Source organism: Lethenteron reissneri, chromosome 41, assembly GCF_015708825.2.
Source record: "Lethenteron reissneri isolate LAM-NWPU_2019-01 chromosome 41, ASM1570882v1, whole genome shotgun sequence".
In the NCBI taxonomy this organism is placed as follows: domain Eukaryota; kingdom Metazoa; phylum Chordata; class Hyperoartia; order Petromyzontiformes; family Petromyzontidae; genus Lethenteron; species Lethenteron reissneri.
The window spans coordinates 1417509-1439572 of record NC_083819.1 but is presented as its reverse complement, the minus strand read 5'-3'; the positions used below and the strand labels follow the sequence as shown (position 1 = coordinate 1439572).

General features: G+C 43.1%; 1 protein-coding gene across 1 annotated transcript in view; it reads right to left on the bottom strand.

Moving 5' to 3' along the window:
- Positions 1–22064, bottom strand: part of LOC133352571 (neuroblast differentiation-associated protein AHNAK-like) — a 70750-nt gene that overhangs the window by 3770 nt on the left and 44916 nt on the right. The window contains 10 exon segments of the mRNA XM_061568300.1: positions 1–2488; positions 2490–3155; positions 3157–11988; positions 11990–12961; positions 12963–16162; positions 16266–16962; positions 17350–17466; positions 18539–18909; positions 19598–19813; positions 21508–21584. Coding sequence (XP_061424284.1) covers positions 1–2488; positions 2490–3155; positions 3157–11988; positions 11990–12961; positions 12963–16162; positions 16266–16962; positions 17350–17466; positions 18539–18909; positions 19598–19766 — 17512 coding nt within the window. The 5' untranslated portion in view covers positions 19767–19813; positions 21508–21584.

Here is a 22064-nt window from a genome sequence, read left to right as displayed (position 1 = left end):
TTGGTGAAGAAATATCAATGTCAGTTTTTGGAATGTTAACATCCACATCCACATCTGGTCCTTCTAATTTTGGACCTGAGAAACCAAACTTGGGCATTTTCATTTTGGGTAGATGGAATTTTGAATCTGGTCCTTCAATGCTTATGTTAGGTGCATGGACATCAATACCCATATTTGGAGACTTAAGATCACCTTCTACTTTTGGTCCAGATATGTCCATACCCCCCTTTATCTTTGGCATTTTAAGACCCATATCAATATCTGGTCCAGAGATCTTGGGTCCCGAAATATCTATTGTAGGCATTTTAACTTTTGGACCTTTTATTTTTCCTTCCGGTCCTTCAATGTCTACACTGGGTGCATCAATGTCTCCTTTAACTTTTGCTCCTTTAACATTAAGGTCTAGCGAAGGTGCAGAAACATCAATGCCACCTTCTGGTAAGTTTAGGTCAACACCTACATCTGGTCCATGTATTTGAGGTCCTGAAAAGCCAAACTTGGGCATTTTCATTTTGGGCAGATGGAATTTGGAATCTGTGCCTTGAATATTCATGTCAGGTGCATTGACATCAATGTCCATATTAGGAGCCTTAATGTCACCTTCTATTTTTGGTGCAGATATGGCCATGCCCCCCTTCATCTTTGGCATTTTAAGACTCAAATCAACATCTGGTCCAGATATCTTGGGACCTTTGATTTTTCCTTCTGGTCCCCCAATATCCATATGTGGACCTGCAATGTCCCCATGAAAGCCTGGCCCTTTAACTCCAATATCTACTTTAGGTAGAGATGCATCAATCTCACCTTTTGGAAGACTAATGTCTACATCTGGAGCATCCAATTTGGGCCCTGAAAGCCCAAATTTGGGAAGTTTGACAGTAGGAAGTTTAAACTTAGCATCCAGTCCTTCCACATCAATATCAGCAGCACCAACATCCAAATCAACACCTGGAACATTAATGTCACCTAATGCTGGTCCTGACACATTAACACCTCCCTTTATCTTTGGCATTTTGACATCCATGTCAAGGTTAGGGCCAGATACTTTTGGTCCTGAGAATCCCAAGGTAGGCTTCTTTAACTTTGGACCCTTAACTTTTCCTTCTGGGCCCTCTATGTCTACATTGAGTCCTGAAAATTCCCCTTCAAATTCTGGCCCTCGAAGATCAATGTCTAATTTTGGTGCATTGAGATCAACTTTTGGAGGACTAAGATCAACATCGATGTCTGGGCCTTGAACTTTGGGGCCTGAAAATCCAAACTTCGGCATTTTAAACTTGGGCTTTTTCAATTTATAATCAGGACCTTCAACATTAATGTCTGGTAACGAAGTGTTCACTGCAATATCTGGACCTTCAAATTCCCCTTTCATTTTTGGACAAGATAAATCAGCTTTTGGGATTTTAATGTCTCCTTCAATTGTTGGAAATGCAATGTCAACATCCCCTTTTGGCAAGCTCATATCTACATCTAAGGTTGATCCTTTGACTTTGGGGCCAGTAAATCCAACTTTCGGCATCTTGAACTTAGATTTTTTAAGCTTAAAATCAGGCCCTTCAGCCGATAAATTTGGGGACTCTACATCAAAATGTCCCCCTGCTGTGCCAGACACATTCATTTCTGGGAGACTTACATCTGCATCAAAATCAGGAGATTTTAGATCCATGTCAATATCAGATAAGGAAGGTTTTTTACCAGACAGACCAAACTTTGGAAGTTTGAACTTAGAACCTTTAGCTTTCACATCCGGTCCTTTTAATGATATATCTGGTGCATCAATATTTATGTCAGGAGCTCTCATGTCACCTTTAATTTTTGGTCCAGATATATCGATGTCAGCTTTTGGAGAACCTACATCAAGGTTTAAATCTGGGCCTTTAATTTTTGGAAGATTTACCTCGAACTTTGGTAGTTTTACTTTGGGCATTTTAAGGTGGCCTTCGGGACCTTCAACATCGACCGAAGGAGCATTAATATCAACATCACCCTGCAATTTTGGCCCTTTGAGATCGATATCTATCTTAGGTGCATCAATATCAATGTCACCTTTAGGGAGACTGAGATCCAAATCTACATCAGGCCCATGAACTTTAGGTCCGGAGAATCCAAACTTTGGCATTTTCATTTTAGGAAATTTAAATTTAGCATCTGGTCCATGGAGATCTACATCAGGCACTTCAACATCCATATCAACATCTGGCACATGCACATCTCCCTCTAGTTTTGGGCCTGACACATCAACCCCTCCTTTAAACTTTGGCATCTTTACATCTAAGTTAAGGTCTGGAGCTGATATTTTGGGTCCTGAAATATGTGGCATTTTTATGTTGGGACCCTTAATTTTCCAGGCTGGACCTTCCATGTCTACATCAGGAAGAGATGCATCTCCCTGCAATTTTGGGCCTTTAACATCAATGTCTACTTTTGGAGCAGAAACATTGAGATCACCTTTGGGAAGATTGACATCTAAATCTAGATCAGGTCCAGTGAAGCTTTGGTCCTGAGAAACCAAACTTTGGCATTTTCATTTTAGGCATTTTAAATTTAGCATCTGGTCCATGAAGATCTACATCGGGCACTTCAACATCCAAATCAACATCTGGCACATGCATATCTCCCTCTAGTTTGGGTCCTGACACATCAACCCCTCCTTTGAACTTCGGCATCTTTATGTCCATGTTCAGGTCTGGAGCCGATATTTTGGGTCCTGAAATATGTGGCATTTTTATGTTGGGACCTTTAATTTTCCAATCTGGTCCTTCAATGTCCACATCAGGAACAGATGCATCTCCTTGCAATTTTGGGCCTTTAACATCAATGTCCATCTTAGGAGCGGAAACATTAAGATCACCTTTGGGAAGATTGACATCTAAATCTAGATCAGGTCCATGAAGCTTTGGTCCTGAGAAACCAAACTTTGGCATTTTCATTTTAGGAAATTTAAATTTAGCATCTGGCCCATGAAGATCTACATCAGGAGCTTCAGCATCAAAATCAACATCTGGCACATGCATATCTCCCTCTAGTTTTGGGCCTGACACATCAACACCTCCTTTAAACTTTGGCATCTTTACATCCATGTTAAAGTCTGGAGCTGATATTTTGGGTCCTGAAATATGTGGCATTTTTATGTTGGGACCTTTAATTTTCCAATCCTGGTCCTTCAATGTCCACATCAGGAACAGATGCATCTCCTTGCAATTTTGGACCTTTAACATCAATGTCCATCTTAGGAGCGGAAACATTAAGATCACCTTTGGGAAGATTGACATCTAAATCTAGATCAGGTCCATGAAGCTTTGGTCCTGAGAAACCAAACTTTGGCATTTTCATTTTAGGCATTTTAAATTTAGCATCTGGTCCATGAAGATCTAAATCAGGTGCTTCAACATCCAAATCAACATCTGGCACATGCACATCTCCCTCTAGTTTTGGTCCTGACACATCAACTCCTCCTTTAAACTTTGGCATCTTTACATCCATGTTAAAGTCTGGAGCTGATATTTTGGGTCCTGAAATATGTGGCATTTTTATGTTGGGACCTTTAATTTTCCAATCTGGTCCTTCAATGTCCATATCAGGAAGAGATGCCTCTCCTTGCAATTTTGGGCCTTTTACATCAATGTCCATCTTAGGAGCGGAAACATTAAGATCACCTTTGGGAAGATTGACGTCTAAATCTAGATCAGGTCCATGAAGCTTTGGTCCTGAGAAACCAAACTTTGGCATTTTCATTTTAGGAAATTTAAATTTAGCATCTGGCCCATGAAGATCTACATCAGGAGCTTCAGCATCAAAATCAACATCTGGCACATGCACATCTCCCTCTAGTTTTGGGCCTGACACATCAACCCCTCCTTTAAACTTTGGCATCTTTACATCCATGTTAAAGTCTGGAACTGATATTTTGGGGCCTGAAATATGTGGCATTTTTATGTTGGGACCTTTAATTTTCCAATCTGGTCCTTCAATGTCCACATCAGGAAGAGATGCATCTCCTTGCAATTTTGGGCCTTTAACATCAATGTTCATCTTAGGAGCGGAAACATTAAGATCACCTTTGGGAAGATTGACATCTAAATCTAGATCAGGTCCATGAAGCTTTGGTCCTGAGAAACCAAACTTTGGCATTTTCATTTTAGGCATTTTAAATTTAGCATCTGGTCCATGAAGATCTAAATCAGGTGCTTCAACATCCAAATCAACATCTGGCACATGCACATCTCCCTCTAGTTTTGGTCCTGACACATCAACCCCTCCTTTAAACTTTGGCATCTTTACATCCAAGTTAAGGTCTGGAGCTGATATTTTGGGTCCTGAAATATGTGGCATTTTTATGTTGGGGCCTTTAATTTTCCAATCTGGTCCTTGCATGTCTACATCAGGTAGAGACATATCTCCTTCCAGTTTTGGCTCTTTGATATCTCCCTGCAATTTTGGGCCCTTAATATCAATGTCCACTTTAGGAGCAGAAACATTAATATCACCTTTGGGAAGATTGACATCAAAATCTACATCAGGTCCATGAAGCTTTGGTCCTGAAAAACCAAACTTTGGCATTTTCATTTTAGGAAATTTAAATTTAGCATCTGGCCCATGCAGATCTAAATCTGGAGCTTCAGCATCAAAATCAACATCTGGCACATGCACATCTCCCTCTAGTTTTGGGCCTGACACATCAACCCCTCCTTTAAACTTTGGCATCTTTACATCCAAGTTAATGTCTGGAGCTGATATTTTGGGTCCTGAAATATGTGGCATTTTTATGTTGGGACCTTTAATTTTCCAATCTGGTCCTTCAATGTCTACATCAGGAAGAGATGCATCTCCTTCCAGTTTTGGCCCTTTGACATCTCCCTGCAATTTTGGGCCCTTAACATCAATGTCCACTTTAGGAGCAGAAACATTAATATCACCTTTGGGAAGATTGACATCAAAATCTACATCAGGTCCATGAAGCTTTGGTCCTGAGAAACCAAACTTTGGCATTTTCATTTTAGGAAATTTAAATTTTGCATCTGGCCCATGTAGATCTACATCAGGCACTTCAATATCCAAATCAACGTCAGGAACATTGATGTCACCTTCAACCTTTGGTCCAGATACATCAACTCCACCCTTTAACTTTGGCATTTTTACATCCAAATTTAGGTCAGGACCTGATATTTTAGGCCCTGAAAATGAGGGCATTTTGAATTTTGGGCTTTTTATTTTTCCCCCTGAACCTTCAACATTTATATGTGGTCCTTCAATATCTCCCTCGATTTTGGGCCCTTTAACATCAACATCTACTTTAGGTGCAGCAATATCAATGTCACCTTTTGGTAGACTGAGGTCTAAATCTACATCAGGCCCATGAAGCTTAGGTCCTGAGAATCCAAACTTTGGCATTTTCATTTTAGGAAATTTAAATTTAGCATCTGGTCCATGTAGATCTACATCAGGCGCTTCCACATCCAAATCAACATCTGGTACATGCACATCTCCCTCTAGTTTTGGCCCTGACACATCAACCCCTCCTTTAAACTTCGGCATCTTCATGTCCAAGTTAAGGTCTGGAGCAGAGATTTGGGGGCCTGTAATATCTGGCATTTTTATTTTTGGACCTTTAATTTTTCCTTCTGGTCCATCAATGTCTACATCAGGTAGAGACATATCTCCATGCAATTTGGGTCCTTTAACATCAATGTCCACTTTTGGTGCAGCAATATCAAAGTCAGCTTTTGGAAGACTAAGATCCAAATCGACATCAGGTCCATGGAGCTTAGGTCCTGAGAATCCGAACTTTGGCATTTTCATTTTAGGAAATTTGAATTTAGCATCTGGTCCATGGAGATCTACATCAGGCGCTTCAACATCCAAATCAACATTGGGAATATTGATGTCACCTTCAAGCTTTGGTCCTGACATATCAACTCCACCCTTAAACTTTGGTGATTTTATGTCTACGTTAAGGTCTGGACCTGATATTTTTGGTCCTGAAAATGAAGGCATTTTGAATTTGGGGCTTTTAATTTTTCCTCCTGAACCCTCAATATTTAGATTTGGTGCTTCAATATCTCCTGCTATATTTGGCCCTTTAACATCAAGATCTACTTTTGGTGCAGCAATGTCAACGTCAGCTTTTGGAAGACTGAGATCAAAATCTACATCAGGCCCATGAAGCTTCGGTCCGGAGAAACCGAACTTCGGCATTTTCATTTTAGGAAATTTAAATTTAGCATCAGGTCCATGGAGATCTACATCAGGCGCTTCCACATCCAAATCAACATCTGGCACATGGACATCTCCCTCTAATTTTGGTCCCGACACATCAACCCCTCCTTTAAACTTTGGCATCTTTATGTTCATGTCAAGGTCTGGAGCTGATACTTTGGGTCCCGACATTGAAGGTAGTTTCATGTTTGGGCCTTTTATTTTCCCTTCAGGTCCTTCTATATCCAAATGAGGTACATCCACATGTCCTTCCATTTTTGGCCCTTTCACATTAATATCTAATTTTGGTGCAGCAATATCAAAATCTACATCAGGCCCATGAATATTTGGTCCTGAAAAACCAAATTTGGGCATTTTTGGAAATTTGAGTTTACTCTCTGGTCCCTCAAGATTAATATCAGGACCATCAACATTCACATCCACATCTGGTACTTTCACACCCCCTTCAATTTTTGGTCCTGATACATCAACTCCTCCTTTCAATTTTGGCATTTTCACATCAAAATCAAGGTCTGGGCCAGATATTTTGGGCAATGAAATTGAAGGCATGGATATTTTTGGACCTTTGATTTTCCCTTCTGGTCCTTCAATATCCACTCCTGGAACATCCAGGTCCCCATGAATTTTTGGTGCTTTAACATCTATCTCTAAATTCGGTGCAGATGCACTAATTTCACCCTTTGGGAGACTGAGATCTAAGTCTACATCAGGTCCGTGAAGCTTAGGACCTGAAAATCCAATCTTTGGCATTTTCATTTTGGGCATTTTCAGCTTAGCATCTGGACCTTCAATGTTGACATCTGGTGTCTGAATATCCAGTCCACCAGCAGATCCTTTGATATCTCCTTTAAATTTTGGAGAAGACATATCAACATCAGCTGTTGGTAGATTCACATCAACATTTGCATCTATATCAGGACCCTGAATCTTCGGTCCAGAAAATCCAAACTTTGGCATTTTGAATTTAGGCTTTTTTATTTTCATTTCTGGTCCTTCAATATTGACATCAGGTGCACTCACATCAATTCCTGCACGTGGTCCTTTAACTTCTCCTTTTATTTTTGGAGAAGGTAAATCAATGTCAGGTTTTGGAATATTAGCATCAATATCTACAGTGGGACCATGAACTTTAGGACCTGAAAATCCAAATTTTGGGAGTTTAAATCTAGGCAATTTGAATTTTGAGTCAGATCCATCAATATCTACATCAGGTCCAGATAGATCAGCTTCTAATTTTGGCCCTTTTATGTCCGTATCTAGTTTAGGGGAAGAAATGCTAACATCAGCTTTTGGGATATTTAGATCTACATCTATATTAGGACCTGCAAATCCAATCTTTGGATTTTTCATTTTTGGCAATTTAATTTTCCCCTCTGGGCCTTCAATGTTGACATCAGGTGCCTCAATGTCCACGTCAAAATCTGGAACATTTATATCACCCTCTACTTTTGGTCCAGATACATCAATTCCACCCTTAAATTTTGGCATTTTCAAATCTAAATTGAGGTCTGGTGCAGATATATTTGGTCCTGCTATTGAAGGCAACTTGATCTTTGGACCTTTTACTTTCCCCTCCGGTCCCTCAATGTCTATGTCTGGAAGAGACACATCACCATGCCCTTTTGGCCCTTTGAAAGAAACTTCACCTTTTGGAAGACTGAGATCCATATCAACATCTGGTGCATGGATTTTGGGGCCTGAAAAACTGAGGTCAGGCATTTTCATTTTAGGCAGTTTAAATTTAGCATCAGCTCCTTCTATGTTCATATCGGGACCTTTGATATTTACATCAACATCTGAAACCTTAACATCACCCTCTACTTTTGGCAAAGATGTATCAATGTCTCCTTTTAACTTGGGCATCTTTAAATCCAGGCCAAAATCAGGACCGGAAATATGTGGTCCTGACATTGATGGGATCTTGAATTTCGGAATTTTTATTTTGCCATGTTGACCTTCAACATCTATATCTGGTGCATTAATGTCTCCTTCAAACTTGGGGCCTTTTACATCAATGTCTACTTTTGGTACAGAAACATCTAAGTCGCCTTTTGGAAGACTAAGATCCAAATCTACATCTGGTCCATGAAATTTAGGTCCTGATATTCCAAAGCTAGGCATTTTCATTTTGGGGAGCTTAAATTTAGCATCTTTTCCCTCAATGTCCACATCAGGTGAATTCAAACTCACATCAACATCAGGAACATTCATTTCCCCTTCTATTTTGGGCACAGATACATCAATACCACCCTTTACCTTTGGACTTTTAACATCGATGTCACCTTTTGGAAGGCTTACGTCAAAATCCACATCTGGTCCATGGAATTTTGGGGATGAAAAACCAAACTTTGGCATTTTAAATTTGGGGAATTTAAATTTAGAATCAGACCCCTCAATGTTCAAATTTGGAGCTTTAGCATCAACATCAACATGGGGTCCTTTAATGTCACCCTCTAATTTTGGACCAGTCATATCAATGCTACCCTTTACCTTCGGCAGCTTAACATCTAGGTCACAATCTGGGCCAGATATCTTTGGCAATTGCACGTCAATTGATGGCACACTCACTTTTGGGCCTGTAATTTTCCCTTCAGGACCATGAATATCTACATGTGGCACATCAACACCACCATGAAGTTTTGGAGCTTTGATATCAACATCTACTTTTGGTACAGAAATGTCGATATCACCTTTAGGGAGATCTACATCTACATCGGGTCCGTGAAGCTTAGGTCCTGAGAAACCAAACTTTGGCATTTTCATTTTCGGAAATTTAAATTTAGCATCTGGTCCATGAAGGTCTACATCAGGAGCTTCAACATCCAGATCAACATCTGGAACTTTAACATCTCCCTCTAGTTTGGGTCCTGACACATCAAACCCTCCTTTAAACTTTGGCATCTTTATGTCCAAGTTAAGGTCTGGAGCCGATATTTTGGGTCCCGAAATATGTGGCATTTTTATGTTGGGGCCTTTAATTTTCCAATCTGGTCCTTGCATGTCTACATCAGGTAGAGACATATCTCCTTCCAGTTGTGGCCCTTTGATATCTCCTTGCAATTTTGGGCCCTTAACATCAATGTCCACTTTAGGAGCAGAAACATTAATATCACCTTTGGGAAGATTGACATCAAAATCTACATCAGGTCCATGAAGCTTTGGTCCTGAGAAACCAAACTTTGGCATTTTCATTTTAGGCATTTTAAATTTAGAATCTGGTCCATGAAGATCTACATCGGGCACTTCAACATCCAAATCAACATCTGGAACTTTCACATCACCCTCTACTTTCGGTCCTGACACATCAACCCCTCCTTTAAATTTTGGCATTTTTACGTCCAAGTTAAGGTCCGGAGCCGATATTTTGGGTCCCGAAATATGTGGCATTTTTATGTTGGGCCCTTTAATTTTCCAATCTGGTCCTTGCATGTCTACATCAGGTAGAGACATGTCTCCTTCCAGTTTTGGCCCTTTGACATCTCCCTGCAATTTTGGGCCCTTAACATCAATGTCCACTTTAGGAGCAGAAACATTAATATCACCTTTGGGATGATTGACATCAAAATCTACATCAGGTCCATGAAGCTTTGGTCCTGAGAAACCAAACTTTGGCATTTTCATTTTAGGCATTTTAAATGTAGCATCTGGTCCATGAAGATCTACATCAGGCGCTTCAACATCCAAATCAACATCCGGAACTTTCACATCACCCTCTACTTTCGGTCCTGACACATCAACTCCTCCTTTAAACTTTGGCATTTTTACGTCCAAGTTAAGGTCCGGAGCCGATATTTTGGGTCCCGAAATATGTGGCATTTTTATGTTGGGCCCTTTAATTTTCCAATCTGGTCCTTGCATGTCTACATCAGGTAGGGACATATCTCCTTCCAGTTTTGGCCCTTTGACATCTCCCTGCAATTTTGGGCCCTTAACATCAATGTCCACTTTAGGAGCAGACACATTAATATCACCTTTGGGAAGATTGACATCAAAATCTACATCAGGTCCATGAAGCTTTGGTCCTGAGAAACCAAACTTTGGCATTTTCATTTTAGGAAATTTAAATTTACCATCTGGCCCCTGGAGATCTACATCAGGCGCTTCAACATCCAAATCAACATCCGGAACTTTCACATCACCCTCTACTTTCGGTCCTGACACATCAACCCCTCCTTTAAACTTTGGCATTTTTACGTCCAAGTTAAGGTCCGGAGCCGATATTTTGGGTCCCGAAATATGTGGCATTTTTATGTTGGGCCCTTTAATTTTCCAATCTGGTCCTTGCATGTCTACATCAGGTAGGGACATATCTCCTTCCAGTTTTGGCCCTTTGACATCTCCCTGCAATTTTGGGCCCTTAACATCAATGTCCACTTTAGGAGCAGAAACATTAATATCACCTTTGGGAAGATTGACATCAAAATCTACATCAGGTCCATGAAGCTTTGGTCCTGAGAAACCAAACTTTGGCATTTTCATTTTAGGAAATTTAAATTTACCATCTGGCCCATGGAGATCTACATCAGGCGCTTCAACATCCAAATCAACATCCGGAACTTTCACATCACCCTCTACTTTCGGTCCTGACACATCAACTCCTCCTTTAAACTTTGGCATTTTTACGTCCAAGTTAAGGTCCGGAGCCGATATTTTGGGTCCCGAAATATGTGGCATTTTTATGTTGGGCCCTTTAATTTTCCAATCTGGTCCTTGCATGTCTACATCAGGTAGGGACATATCTCCTTCCAGTTTTGGCCCTTTGACGTCTCCCTGCAATTTTGGGCCCTTAACATCAATGTCCACTTTAGGAGCAGAAACATTAATATCACCTTTGGGAAGATTGACATCAAAATCTACATCAGGTCCATGAAGCTTTGGTCCTGAGAAACCAAACTTTGGCATTTTCATTTTAGGAAATTTAAATTTACCATCTGGTCCCTGGAGATCTACATCAGGCGCTTCAACATCCAAATCAACATCCGGAACTTTCACATCACCCTCTACTTTCGGTCCTGACACATCAACTCCTCCTTTAAACTTTGGCATTTTTACGTCCAAGTTAAGGTCCGGAGCCGATATTTTGGGTCCCGATATATGTGGCATTTTTATGTTGGGCCCTTTAATTTTCCAATCTGGTCCTTGCATGTCTACATCAGGTAGGGACATATCTCCTTCCAGTTTTGGCCCTTTGACATCTCCCTGCAATTTTGGGCCCTTAACATCAATGTCCACTTTAGGAGCAGACACATTAATATCACCTTTGGGAAGATTGACATCAAAATCTACATCAGGTCCATGAAGCTTTGGTCCTGAGAAACCAAACTTTGGCATTTTCATTTTAGGAAATTTAAATTTACCATCTGGCCCCTGGAGATCTACATCAGGCGCTTCAACATCCAAATCAACATCCGGAACTTTCACATCACCCTCTACTTTCGGTCCTGATACATCAACCCCTCCTTTAAACTTTGGCATTTTTACGTCCAAGTTAAGGTCCGGAGCCGATATTTTGGGTCCCGAAATATGTGGCATTTTTATGTTGGGCCCTTTAATTTTCCAATCTGGTCCTTGCATGTCTACATCAGGTAGGGACATATCTCCTTCCAGTTTTGGCCCTTTGACATCTCCCTGCAATTTTGGGCCCTTAACATCAATGTCCACTTTAGGAGCAGAAACATTAATATCACCTTTGGGAAGATTGACATCAAAATCTACATCAGGTCCATGAAGCTTTGGTCCTGAGAAACCAAACTTTGGCATTTTCATTTTAGGAAACTTTAAATTTACCATCTGGTCCCTGGAGATCTACATCAGGCGCTTCAACATCCAAATCAACATCCGGAACTTTCACATCACCCTCTACTTTCGGTCCTGACACATCAACTCCTCCTTTAAACTTTGGCATTTTTACGTCCAAGTTAAGGTCCGGAGCCGATATTTTGGGTCCCGAAATATGTGGCATTTTTATGTTGGGCCCTTTAATTTTCCAATCTGGTCCTTGCATGTCTACATCAGGTAGGGACATATCTCCTTCCAGTTTTGGCCCTTTGACGTCTCCCTGCAATTTTGGGCCCTTAACATCAATGTCCACTTTAGGAGCAGAAACATTAATATCACCTTTGGGAAGATTGACATCAAAATCTACATCAGGTCCATGAAGCTTTGGTCCTGATAAACCAAACTTTGGCATTTTCATTTTAGGAAACTTAAATTTACCATCTGGTCCCTGGAGATCTACATCAGGCGCTTCAACATCCAAATCAACATCCGGAACTTTCACATCACCCTCTACTTTCGGTCCTGACACATCAACTCCTCCTTTAAACTTTGGCATTTTTACGTCCAAGTTAAGGTCCGGAGCCGATATTTTGGGTCCCGAAATATGTGGCATTTTTATGTTGGGCCCTTTAATTTTCCAATCTGGTCCTTGCATGTCTACATCAGGTAGGGACATATCTCCTTCCAGTTTTGGCCCTTTGACATCTCCCTGCAATTTTGGGCCCTTAACATCAATGTCCACTTTAGGAGCAGACACATTAATATCACCTTTGGGAAGATTGACATCAAAATCTACATCAGGTCCATGAAGCTTTGGTCCTGAGAAACCAAACTTTGGCATTTTCATTTTAGGAAATTTAAATTTACCATCTGGCCCCTGGAGATCTACATCAGGCGCTTCAACATCCAAATCAACATCCGGAACTTTCACATCACCCTCTACTTTCGGTCCTGACACATCAACTCCCTCCTTTAAACTTTGGCATTTTTACGTCCAAGTTAAGGTCCGGAGCCGATATTTTGGGTCCCGAAATATGTGGCATTTTTATGTTGGGCCCTTTAATTTTCCAATCTGGTCCTTGCATGTCTACATCAGGTAGGGACATATCTCCTTCCAGTTTTGGCCCTTTGACATCTCCCTGCAATTTTGGGCCCTTAACATCAATGTCCACTTTAGGAGCAGAAACATTAATATCACCTTTGGGAAGATTGACATCAAAATCTACATCAGGTCCATGAAGCTTTGGTCCTGAGAAACCAAACTTTGGCATTTTCATTTTAGGAAATTTAAATTTACCATCTGGTCCCTGGAGATCTACATCAGGCGCTTCAACATCCAAATCAACATCCGGAACTTTCACATCACCCTCTACTTTCGGTCCTGACACATCAACTCCTCCTTTAAACTTTGGCATTTTTACGTCCAAGTTAAGGTCAGGAGCCGATATTTTGGGTCCCGAAATATGTGGCATTTTTATGTTGGGCCCTTTAATTTTCCAATCTGGTCCTTGCATGTCTACATCAGGTAGGGACATATCTCCTTCCAGTTTTGGCCCTTTGACATCTCCCTGCAATTTTGGGCCCTTAACATCAATGTCCACTTTAGGAGCAGAAACATTAATATCACCTTTGGGAAGATTGACATCAAAATCTACATCAGGTCCATGAAGCTTTGGTCCTGAGAAACCAAACTTTGGCATTTTCATTTTAGGAAACTTAAATTTACCATCTGTTCCCTGGAGATCTACATCAGGCGCTTCAACATCCAAATCAACATCCGGAACTTTCACATCACCCTCTACTTTCGGTCCTGACACATCAACTCCTCCTTTAAACTTTGGCATTTTTACGTCCAAGTTAAGGTCCGGAGCCGATATTTTGGGTCCCGAAATATGTGGCATTTTTATGTTGGGCCCTTTAATTTTCCAATCTGGTCCTTGCATGTCTACATCAGGTAGGGACATATCTCCTTCCAGTTTTGGCCCTTTGACATCTCCCTGCAATTTTGGGCCCTTAACATCAATGTCCACTTTAGGAGCAGACACATTAATATCACCTTTGGGAAGATTGACATCAAAATCTACATCAGGTCCATGAAGCTTTGGTCCTGAGAAACCAAACTTTGGCATTTTCATTTTAGGAAATTTAAATTTACCATCTGGCCCCTGGAGATCTACATCAGGCGCTTCAACATCCAAATCAACATCCGGAACTTTCACATCACCCTCTACTTTCGGTCCTGACACATCAACTCCTCCTTTAAACTTTGGCATTTTTACGTCCAAGTTAAGGTCCGGAGCCGATATTTTGGGTCCCGAAATATGTGGCATTTTTATGTTGGGCCCTTTAATTTTCCAATCTGGTCCTTGCATGTCTACATCAGGTAGGGACATATCTCCTTCCAGTTTTGGCCCTTTGACATCTCCCTGCAATTTTGGGCCCTTAACATCAATGTCCACTTTAGGAGCAGAAACATTAATATCACCTTTGGGAAGATTGACATCAAAATCTACATCAGGTCCATGAAGCTTTGGTCCTGAGAAACCAAACTTTGGCATTTTCATTTTAGGAAACTTAAATTTACCATCTGGTCCCTGGAGATCTACATCAGGCGCTTCAACATCCAAATCAACATCCGGAACTTTCACATCACCCTCTACTTTCGGTCCTGACACATCAACTCCTCCTTTAAACTTTGGCATTTTCACGTCTAAGTTAAGGTCCGGAGCCGATATTTTGGGTCCCGAAATATGTGGCATTTTTATGTTGGGACCTTTAATTTTCCAATCTGGTCCTTGCATGTCTACATCAGGTAGGGACATATCTCCTTCCAGTTTTGGCCCTTTGACGTCTCCCTGCAATTTTGGGCCCTTAACATCAATGTCCACTTTAGGAGCAGAAACATTAATATCACCTTTGGGAAGATTGACATCAAAATCTACATCAGGTCCATGAAGCTTTGGTCCTGAGAAACCAAACTTTGGCATTTTCATTTTAGGAAATTTAAATTTACCATCTGGTCCCTGGAGATCTACATCAGGTGCTTCAACATCCAAATCAACATCCGGAACTTTCACATCACCCTCTACTTTCGGTCCTGATACATCAACCCCTCCTTTAAACTTTGGCATTTTTACGTCCAAGTTAAGGTCCGGAGCCGATATTTTGGGTCCCGAAATATGTGGCATTTTTATGTTGGGCCCTTTAATGTTCCAATCTGGTCCTTGCATGTCGACATCAGGTAGAGACATATCTCCTTCCAGTTTTGGCCCTTTGACATCAACGTTCACTTTAGGAACAGATACATTCAGATCACCTTTGGGAAGACTGACATCTACATCTACATCAGATCCATGGACTTTAGGACCTGAAAAACCAAATGATGGCATTTTTACTTTGGGCAATTTGAATTTACCTTCTGGACCCTGAAGATTTACATCAGGTGCTTCAACATCTAAATCGACACCTGGCACTTGAACATTACCTTCAAATTTTGGTCCAGATACACCCAATCCTCCTTTTCCGCTTGATTTCTTAAATTCGAGATTAACATCTGATCCAGATATTTTGGGCCCTGAAATATTTGGCATGTTTAATGTTGGGCCTTTGATATTCCAATCTGGTCCCTCCATGTCTACATCAGGTACAGAAAAACCCCCTTGCAAGTTGGGGCCTTTAACATTCATGTCCATTTTAGGAGCTGAAATATTAACATCACCTTTGGGGATATCAATACCCAAATTTGCATCTGGTCCATGAATTTGAGGACCAGAAATGCCAAACTTTGGTAGCTTGAATTTTGGCATTTTAAATCTTCCATCAGAACCTTCAATGTTGACATCAGCCCCTTTCAAACCTGCATCAGTGGTAGGAATTTGAATATTTCCTTCCTGTTTAGATCCAGACACATCAATACTACCTTTTACCTTTGGCAGCTTGACATCTACACCTTTAGCAGACACATCGGGTCCCGTTATGTGTGGCATCGTAATTGTTGGACCCTTGATGCTGCCTTCTGTTCCCTTCATTTGCACATTTGGTGCTTTGACATCTCTGTGAATTTTCAGTCCATTTGCATCAAAGTCCAGTGTTGGTGCAGATACATCAATGCCTCCTCCTTTAGGAAGATTGATGCTGAAGTCTCCATCTTGTCCATGTATTTTCGGATCTGTGAAGATATAACGGCATGTTTAGTTTGGACACGTTACATGAACTACTGCATGTTCAAGTTTCCTTTTTGAGTTGCACGAATTAACAAAAAATGTACGTACCCTTGACAGTGCCTTCAAAGGCTGCAGACGTTCCAGCGTCAGCTCCCGATCCTTTCATTTTCTGAAAGCTTACTTCATACTTTGGTATTTTCATTGTGGTTATGTTCAGGTTTCCAGGAATTTCCACACCAGGAGCATTCACATCCACTTGGGCCGACTTGGTCTTGGCATCTAATTTTGAATCGGCTATCTCCATACCGCCAGTTACTTTCGGCTTCTTCACATTCAGGTTCATATCTGCGCCAGATATTTGGAAACTCGAATCTCTCACTTCCGTCGTCGTTATTTTTGTTCCAGAGACTTTCCCTCCCAGTGATCGTGTATCAAAACCGGGGAGAGAGAAGTCAACACCCTTGCCGTGGGCATCAGTCTCACGTAGACCAGATGCATCGGTTTGAACACTTGGGCCAGAAATGTTCAATGTCTTGGATGTAAATGAAAAGCCAGCATCTGGTCCTTTTATCGTTGGTCCGCTGAGCTTAATGCTGTGATCACCGTTCTCTGCTTCCTGTTTTATTTTAAAGTCTGGACAAACTCTTCCACCGTCGCTGCTGAACGAGTAGCTGGATGAGCTAATTCCACTCTGGAATGTGTGTTCCATGTTTGGGTCAAACTCTCCTGAGGTCCTTGAGCCTCTTTGGCCCTTGAAGAGTACAGTGGTTGCATGAGTGGATGCTCCTTTATGAGATGTAGAAATCTGAAATGAAAACACAAACGTACTATTTTCATATGCTTCCACATTTAACTAAGCGACTGTTAGCAAGTACAGGAATTCAAGGACCTTGAGTGTAAGTATGTAATTGTAAACTCATTGTTCAGAATGTAACAATCATTGCACTATAAATACAGGGGGGAAACCCCACAACTAAAATATTGGCATGTAAAAGGTAGTGTAATATTCATCATTTACAAACTTGGAACAATAATTAGTAATTGCAAATAACCGTACTAATTGTTATTCTGCCTTCTGTGCAGCGTAGTAGTCGCGCTATGCCACTAGGTGACAGCGCCGCTGCGTTTGCCATTTGTGCGCTCGCTTGTATACTGGCCGCGCCGACGAAGCGGCGAGTCTCATGAATCATACCCCGTGCTCAAACGCCGATCCGCCTGTTGGACCCCCACTCGCATCCAGATCCTCGAAGGACAGACGAGGTTTGATCTTCTTCTCGAAAATCTTTGTATACTCTTCATTGTTGGCACTCTGCGGAGGGCGGGGTAAATGGCAAAAAAAACGACGAGGGTGTTCACACGGAGCCGCACAAACAGTTCAAGCACAGGGGTATACATAGAACTTCTTTCGCACCATACGTAGCCAACCGTGCTAATCGGAGGTGCGGCGGAAGGGCAACAAACTAAACACAAAAATGTAATGGTGAAGCCGTGCATGCGCCACACGATTGTAAAATAACTACATTTTAATTACATACAAAATGTAGTTGACACCCAAGGCAAGTAGTTCACATACCTTAATGACAATCAACTAAATATCTACAATTGAACCGTGGACCCCTATGCGACCACCACTATTGTGAACATCATCTCGCACATTCCCCTTCCCCCCGCCGCCCCTCCAGAGACTTGCACGTACCCCGGGGATAGGCGCACCATAGGTTTGGGGACCCACTGACCCACTGGCCTAGGCACTATGGTATATCTGCAAGTGTGTGGGGCTTCTTCACCGATTTATTATTGCACGCATGTGTGGCCGTTTTTATTCTTATCGTGAACGGGGGCATCCCACACACGTGCGCGTGTGTGTGCTTGAATATACTATTTTCATTACGTTGGGGAAAAGAACCCTACCGGGCCGAACATGTGCACCGTGAACTTATAAAACCTCCACCAGGCCATGTGGTTGTCTACGCCAACAGCGGATGTTACGGATCACATGATATTCTTACAGTCGGCCACTCGTTTCTTCAATTTACGGTATAAAACCAAATTTATTCAATTTGACCAAGTAGCAACGTAGCCCCCTACTGGCAGACTCATTTGTGAAAGCAAGCAATTTCGTGATATCCTTATGCTAAAGAATGGCACGACTAGAACACGTGCTCGAAATAATAATTATAATCGCCACTGCACAGGTATCATGTACGTATTCGTGTTGAACTTCCTCCGCACCGTACGTAGCCAGCCGTGCTAATCGGAGGCGCGGGGGAAGGACAACGAACCGAACACACGTCTCGTAGCTTCGCGAGGACGCCCCATTATCGGCGACGTGCACAGCCACCACGGCGCTCAACCTCCGCGCGCGACGCCGGGGCACCCACCCCTCCCGTCGGGCTCATTGAGCCAAAGTTGAAGTCGCGTGCCGTCGGGGACGTGGACTCGGCGCCGCCAAACTCCAGGTGTCGCGGGTGGCCGGCTCCGTGCATGCTGTACTCCACGGTGGTCGCCGTGCCGCCGCCGCCGCCCCCAATGCCAACGCCCCCGAGCGAGCCGCCCTCCAGCGAGAAGCCGCCCGCCACTTTGCGGGACGGGTGCTCCAGCGTGCCAGTGGGAGAACCGGCGGGCGAGGTGGTGCCGGAGGTGCGGCGCAGGCGCAGGCCCGTCGTGTAGTGCTCGGAGAGCGACAGGAAGCGCACCGCGTCCTCGTACTTCATGTCCTTGAAGTAGACCGTCGCCGAGATGATTTGGTCCCCTGCAGCGTTAAGAGAGTAAGAAAAAGAGAGCGTCAGTTTTGCTGATACACGGGGAAGCGATTAAAAGCGGCGGTTACATTGGGGATGAATAATGTAAATAAATGAAAATCCAACAATGCCGACCATTCCCGATCGTGACTCATCTCTTGCCATTTCCATTATCATCAACGTTGTTGTCAATTGTCATTAAGGTCATGTTTTGTGAAGTTGCATAAAACATTTAATGATTTAGTCATCGGCCTGTGGAATTTCCACATCAATAATATTCAGTTTAATAAGCCCGGTGATGAAACCGGTCCAAAGCTTTCTTCCTTAAATAATATTATGGAAAGCAAATATAAGCCGAGCGGCGAACGCCTATTTTACTTGTACGCGGATCGACATGGCTCGCACACGGGTGAGACGGTTTGCTGGATGGAGGAAGAACCTCTCAGGATCAAGGCTGCGAAGCCGACGACTCAAGTTCCATTCCCAGCCACGGCTAACAACGCACACCGGCGGCAAGTGATACGGAGCGAGCTCTTAAAAACTTTTTATATTTTACCAGCCAAGCTCCACCGAGTTGTATGTAGCTCTTTTTCAGAAGCCACCTGGCCACAATGATAGCTCAACAAAGTGGCTCATCAGGCACGATGGGAATTTGCACGCGGCAAGAGTTCAAGACGGCCGGGTCATCGTCGTCGTCACCTTCGGCGAGGCGAACTTTCTTGGCGAGCGGAGACTCCTTGTCCAGCTCCTTGATGTAGATGCCGCGCTTCCCGCCGCCGTCGATGCTGAAGTCGCGCGACGACACGCCCTCATCCCCCTCCAGGAGGATCTCCACCACGCTCTCCGAGCCGTCCCCTCCCTCCGCCATCGTGCCGCTCGCTGCCCACGAGGGCCCCGCAGGGCTCCTGTAGATTCCTATCCACGCACGCACGGGTGAGAAGGAATTCTGGATTTATGTATGTTGAACTTCTTTCGCACCCTACATCGCCAACCGTGCTAATCAGAGGTACGGATGAAGGGAGAACCTCTCCAGGATCAAGGCTACAAAGCCGGCAAACCAAGTTTGATTTCCAGCCACGGCTAGATATGGACGAAGCTATTAAAAACTATAAACTATTATTATTTTACCAGGTAAGGCCCACAGAGCTATATATCCCTTTATCAAAAGTTCAACGAAGTGGCTTATCGTGTTAAGATTTATAGCAAATACTCTACAAATGACCACAAACCACCGCGTCCTCCTCCCACCCTCCGCAAATTCACCATCCTGTACCGACCAGCGTGGTGAAGTATGGTTAAACAGCCCCTGTGACCAGCACCGAGCATTGCCTTGTGATGGTGTACCTCGTACACAATTTATACACGTTCCAGGTAAGCCAAGGTCTGTCGTTGCAAATACGGTGTGCGTTTAAGCGATTAGCGCTTAGCGCTTACACGCATATAGATGCAGCAGCAATGCGTGCCTGTCTATGTGTGCGCTACGTACAAAATCTTCAACGCGTCAAGCGGGAGCTCGCTCAGTGGCACGCTATGCGCGGATGTCCAGTTAACATGACTTGCGTATATATGCGAGGGGGGTTCAAGATAAATATGAGTCAGGTGCAACAAGAGTTTGCTAAATGACTGAAGAGTTCGACCGAAGGGACAACTGGGAAAACCCATACGAGTCCACGCAGAGGGATATGAGGGCAGGTCGGAGTGCTGCTGAAAAAAAAACTTAACTTAACAATGAAAACGGCAATAAAAAAGAGGGTGTTTAACCAGCGTACATTTACTGATATGACACAGGAATCAGAAACATGGACATCGACAACAAAAATAGAGAATTGAAGCTGAACAGTGCATGAAGAAGCAAGGATAGGTGCATGCTTGGCATTACACAAAAACAGGAATTAGCAGGACATATCCGTATTCATGTTCGCACCGCACGTAGCCAACCATGCTAATCAGAGGTGTGGGGGAATGACAAACTAAACACAAATAGCAGTTCTAAAGAAATGAGCGCTCAACCTAGATCATTTAAAAGTACATAGCTCCAGTGGCTTGATAATATTGGCAGGAAGAGCATTCCAGACGGCCGCAGAAGCGCACGTGAAAGCGCGCGATGCAGTGACCGTCTTTGTCCAATGGTTAGCCAAAAGCCGCATGCTAAATACGTTACACTAACTTAATAATGCAAGGGAATGGAATGAGGCCGGACAGACGTCACGGGAAGGGACGGTGTCCCGGTGGTCGAGACCCAGGAGGCATTGGCAGCCCAGGGGAGATCATAGGCTGACGACAATGCGAAGAGCCTGTACTAAATCCAATTAGTACATTTGAACTGCATTTTCAAAATGAAGCCAAATCTCGTTAGATGTGTGCACATCCTTTTTTTCTTTTTTACGAAAAAAAAATCCTATTCTCAAAAATCCTTCTGCTGCCATTTGCACGGAAGGGAAATGGATTACCGTCCACTTCTGTGCATCCACATCTCCAGGTCACCAACTGGCATGACCCTCAACCACAGTACACACACACGTAATACACAACAGTGCGGAACAATTACTGCAGCTTTGCATACGGCAGCAGCAGCAGCGAGAACTGAATAAAAACGTATTTATTATTACCTTAAAGAACTTTGACAGTGAAGCAGCCTAGGATTCAGAAGTCCTCATATCTCGTCCCCAGCATCCACTTGAGTTATCTGTGAGGCAGACACAGAACACATCCAACTTGGCACCGGCGAGACCAGAACTCCTCCATGCACGCACACACAGCAGCACGGATCGCTCGCGTCACCACCAAACCTGCCATCACGGGCGTGGACTTGCAGTCGGTGCAAATTGAACTTTTTAATAGCGGCATCGCTCGGGGCTCAACCCGCCGAAGACGTCTTTGAGCAATCGTGTCTCCCTCTCGCTGGCGATCGAGAACCTGAACTGGCCGAGTCACATTTTTCTGCATCACTTTGGCGTCTCGGTGTGTCTGGTGTTGCACAGACAGCGACCGGTCACTGTTGGCTGGGATGTTTGCTCGTTTTTTCAGCGAAGAGTACGGGCGCGTGATGTTTTTGGGGGCACAAAATCCATTCGCTACAACCGTGGGACCTTGCTACAAACAACAAGAAAAAACCGAACTCCCGCGCACACAGTAGCGTTCATTGATTGGGGCCGACTGAGAAATG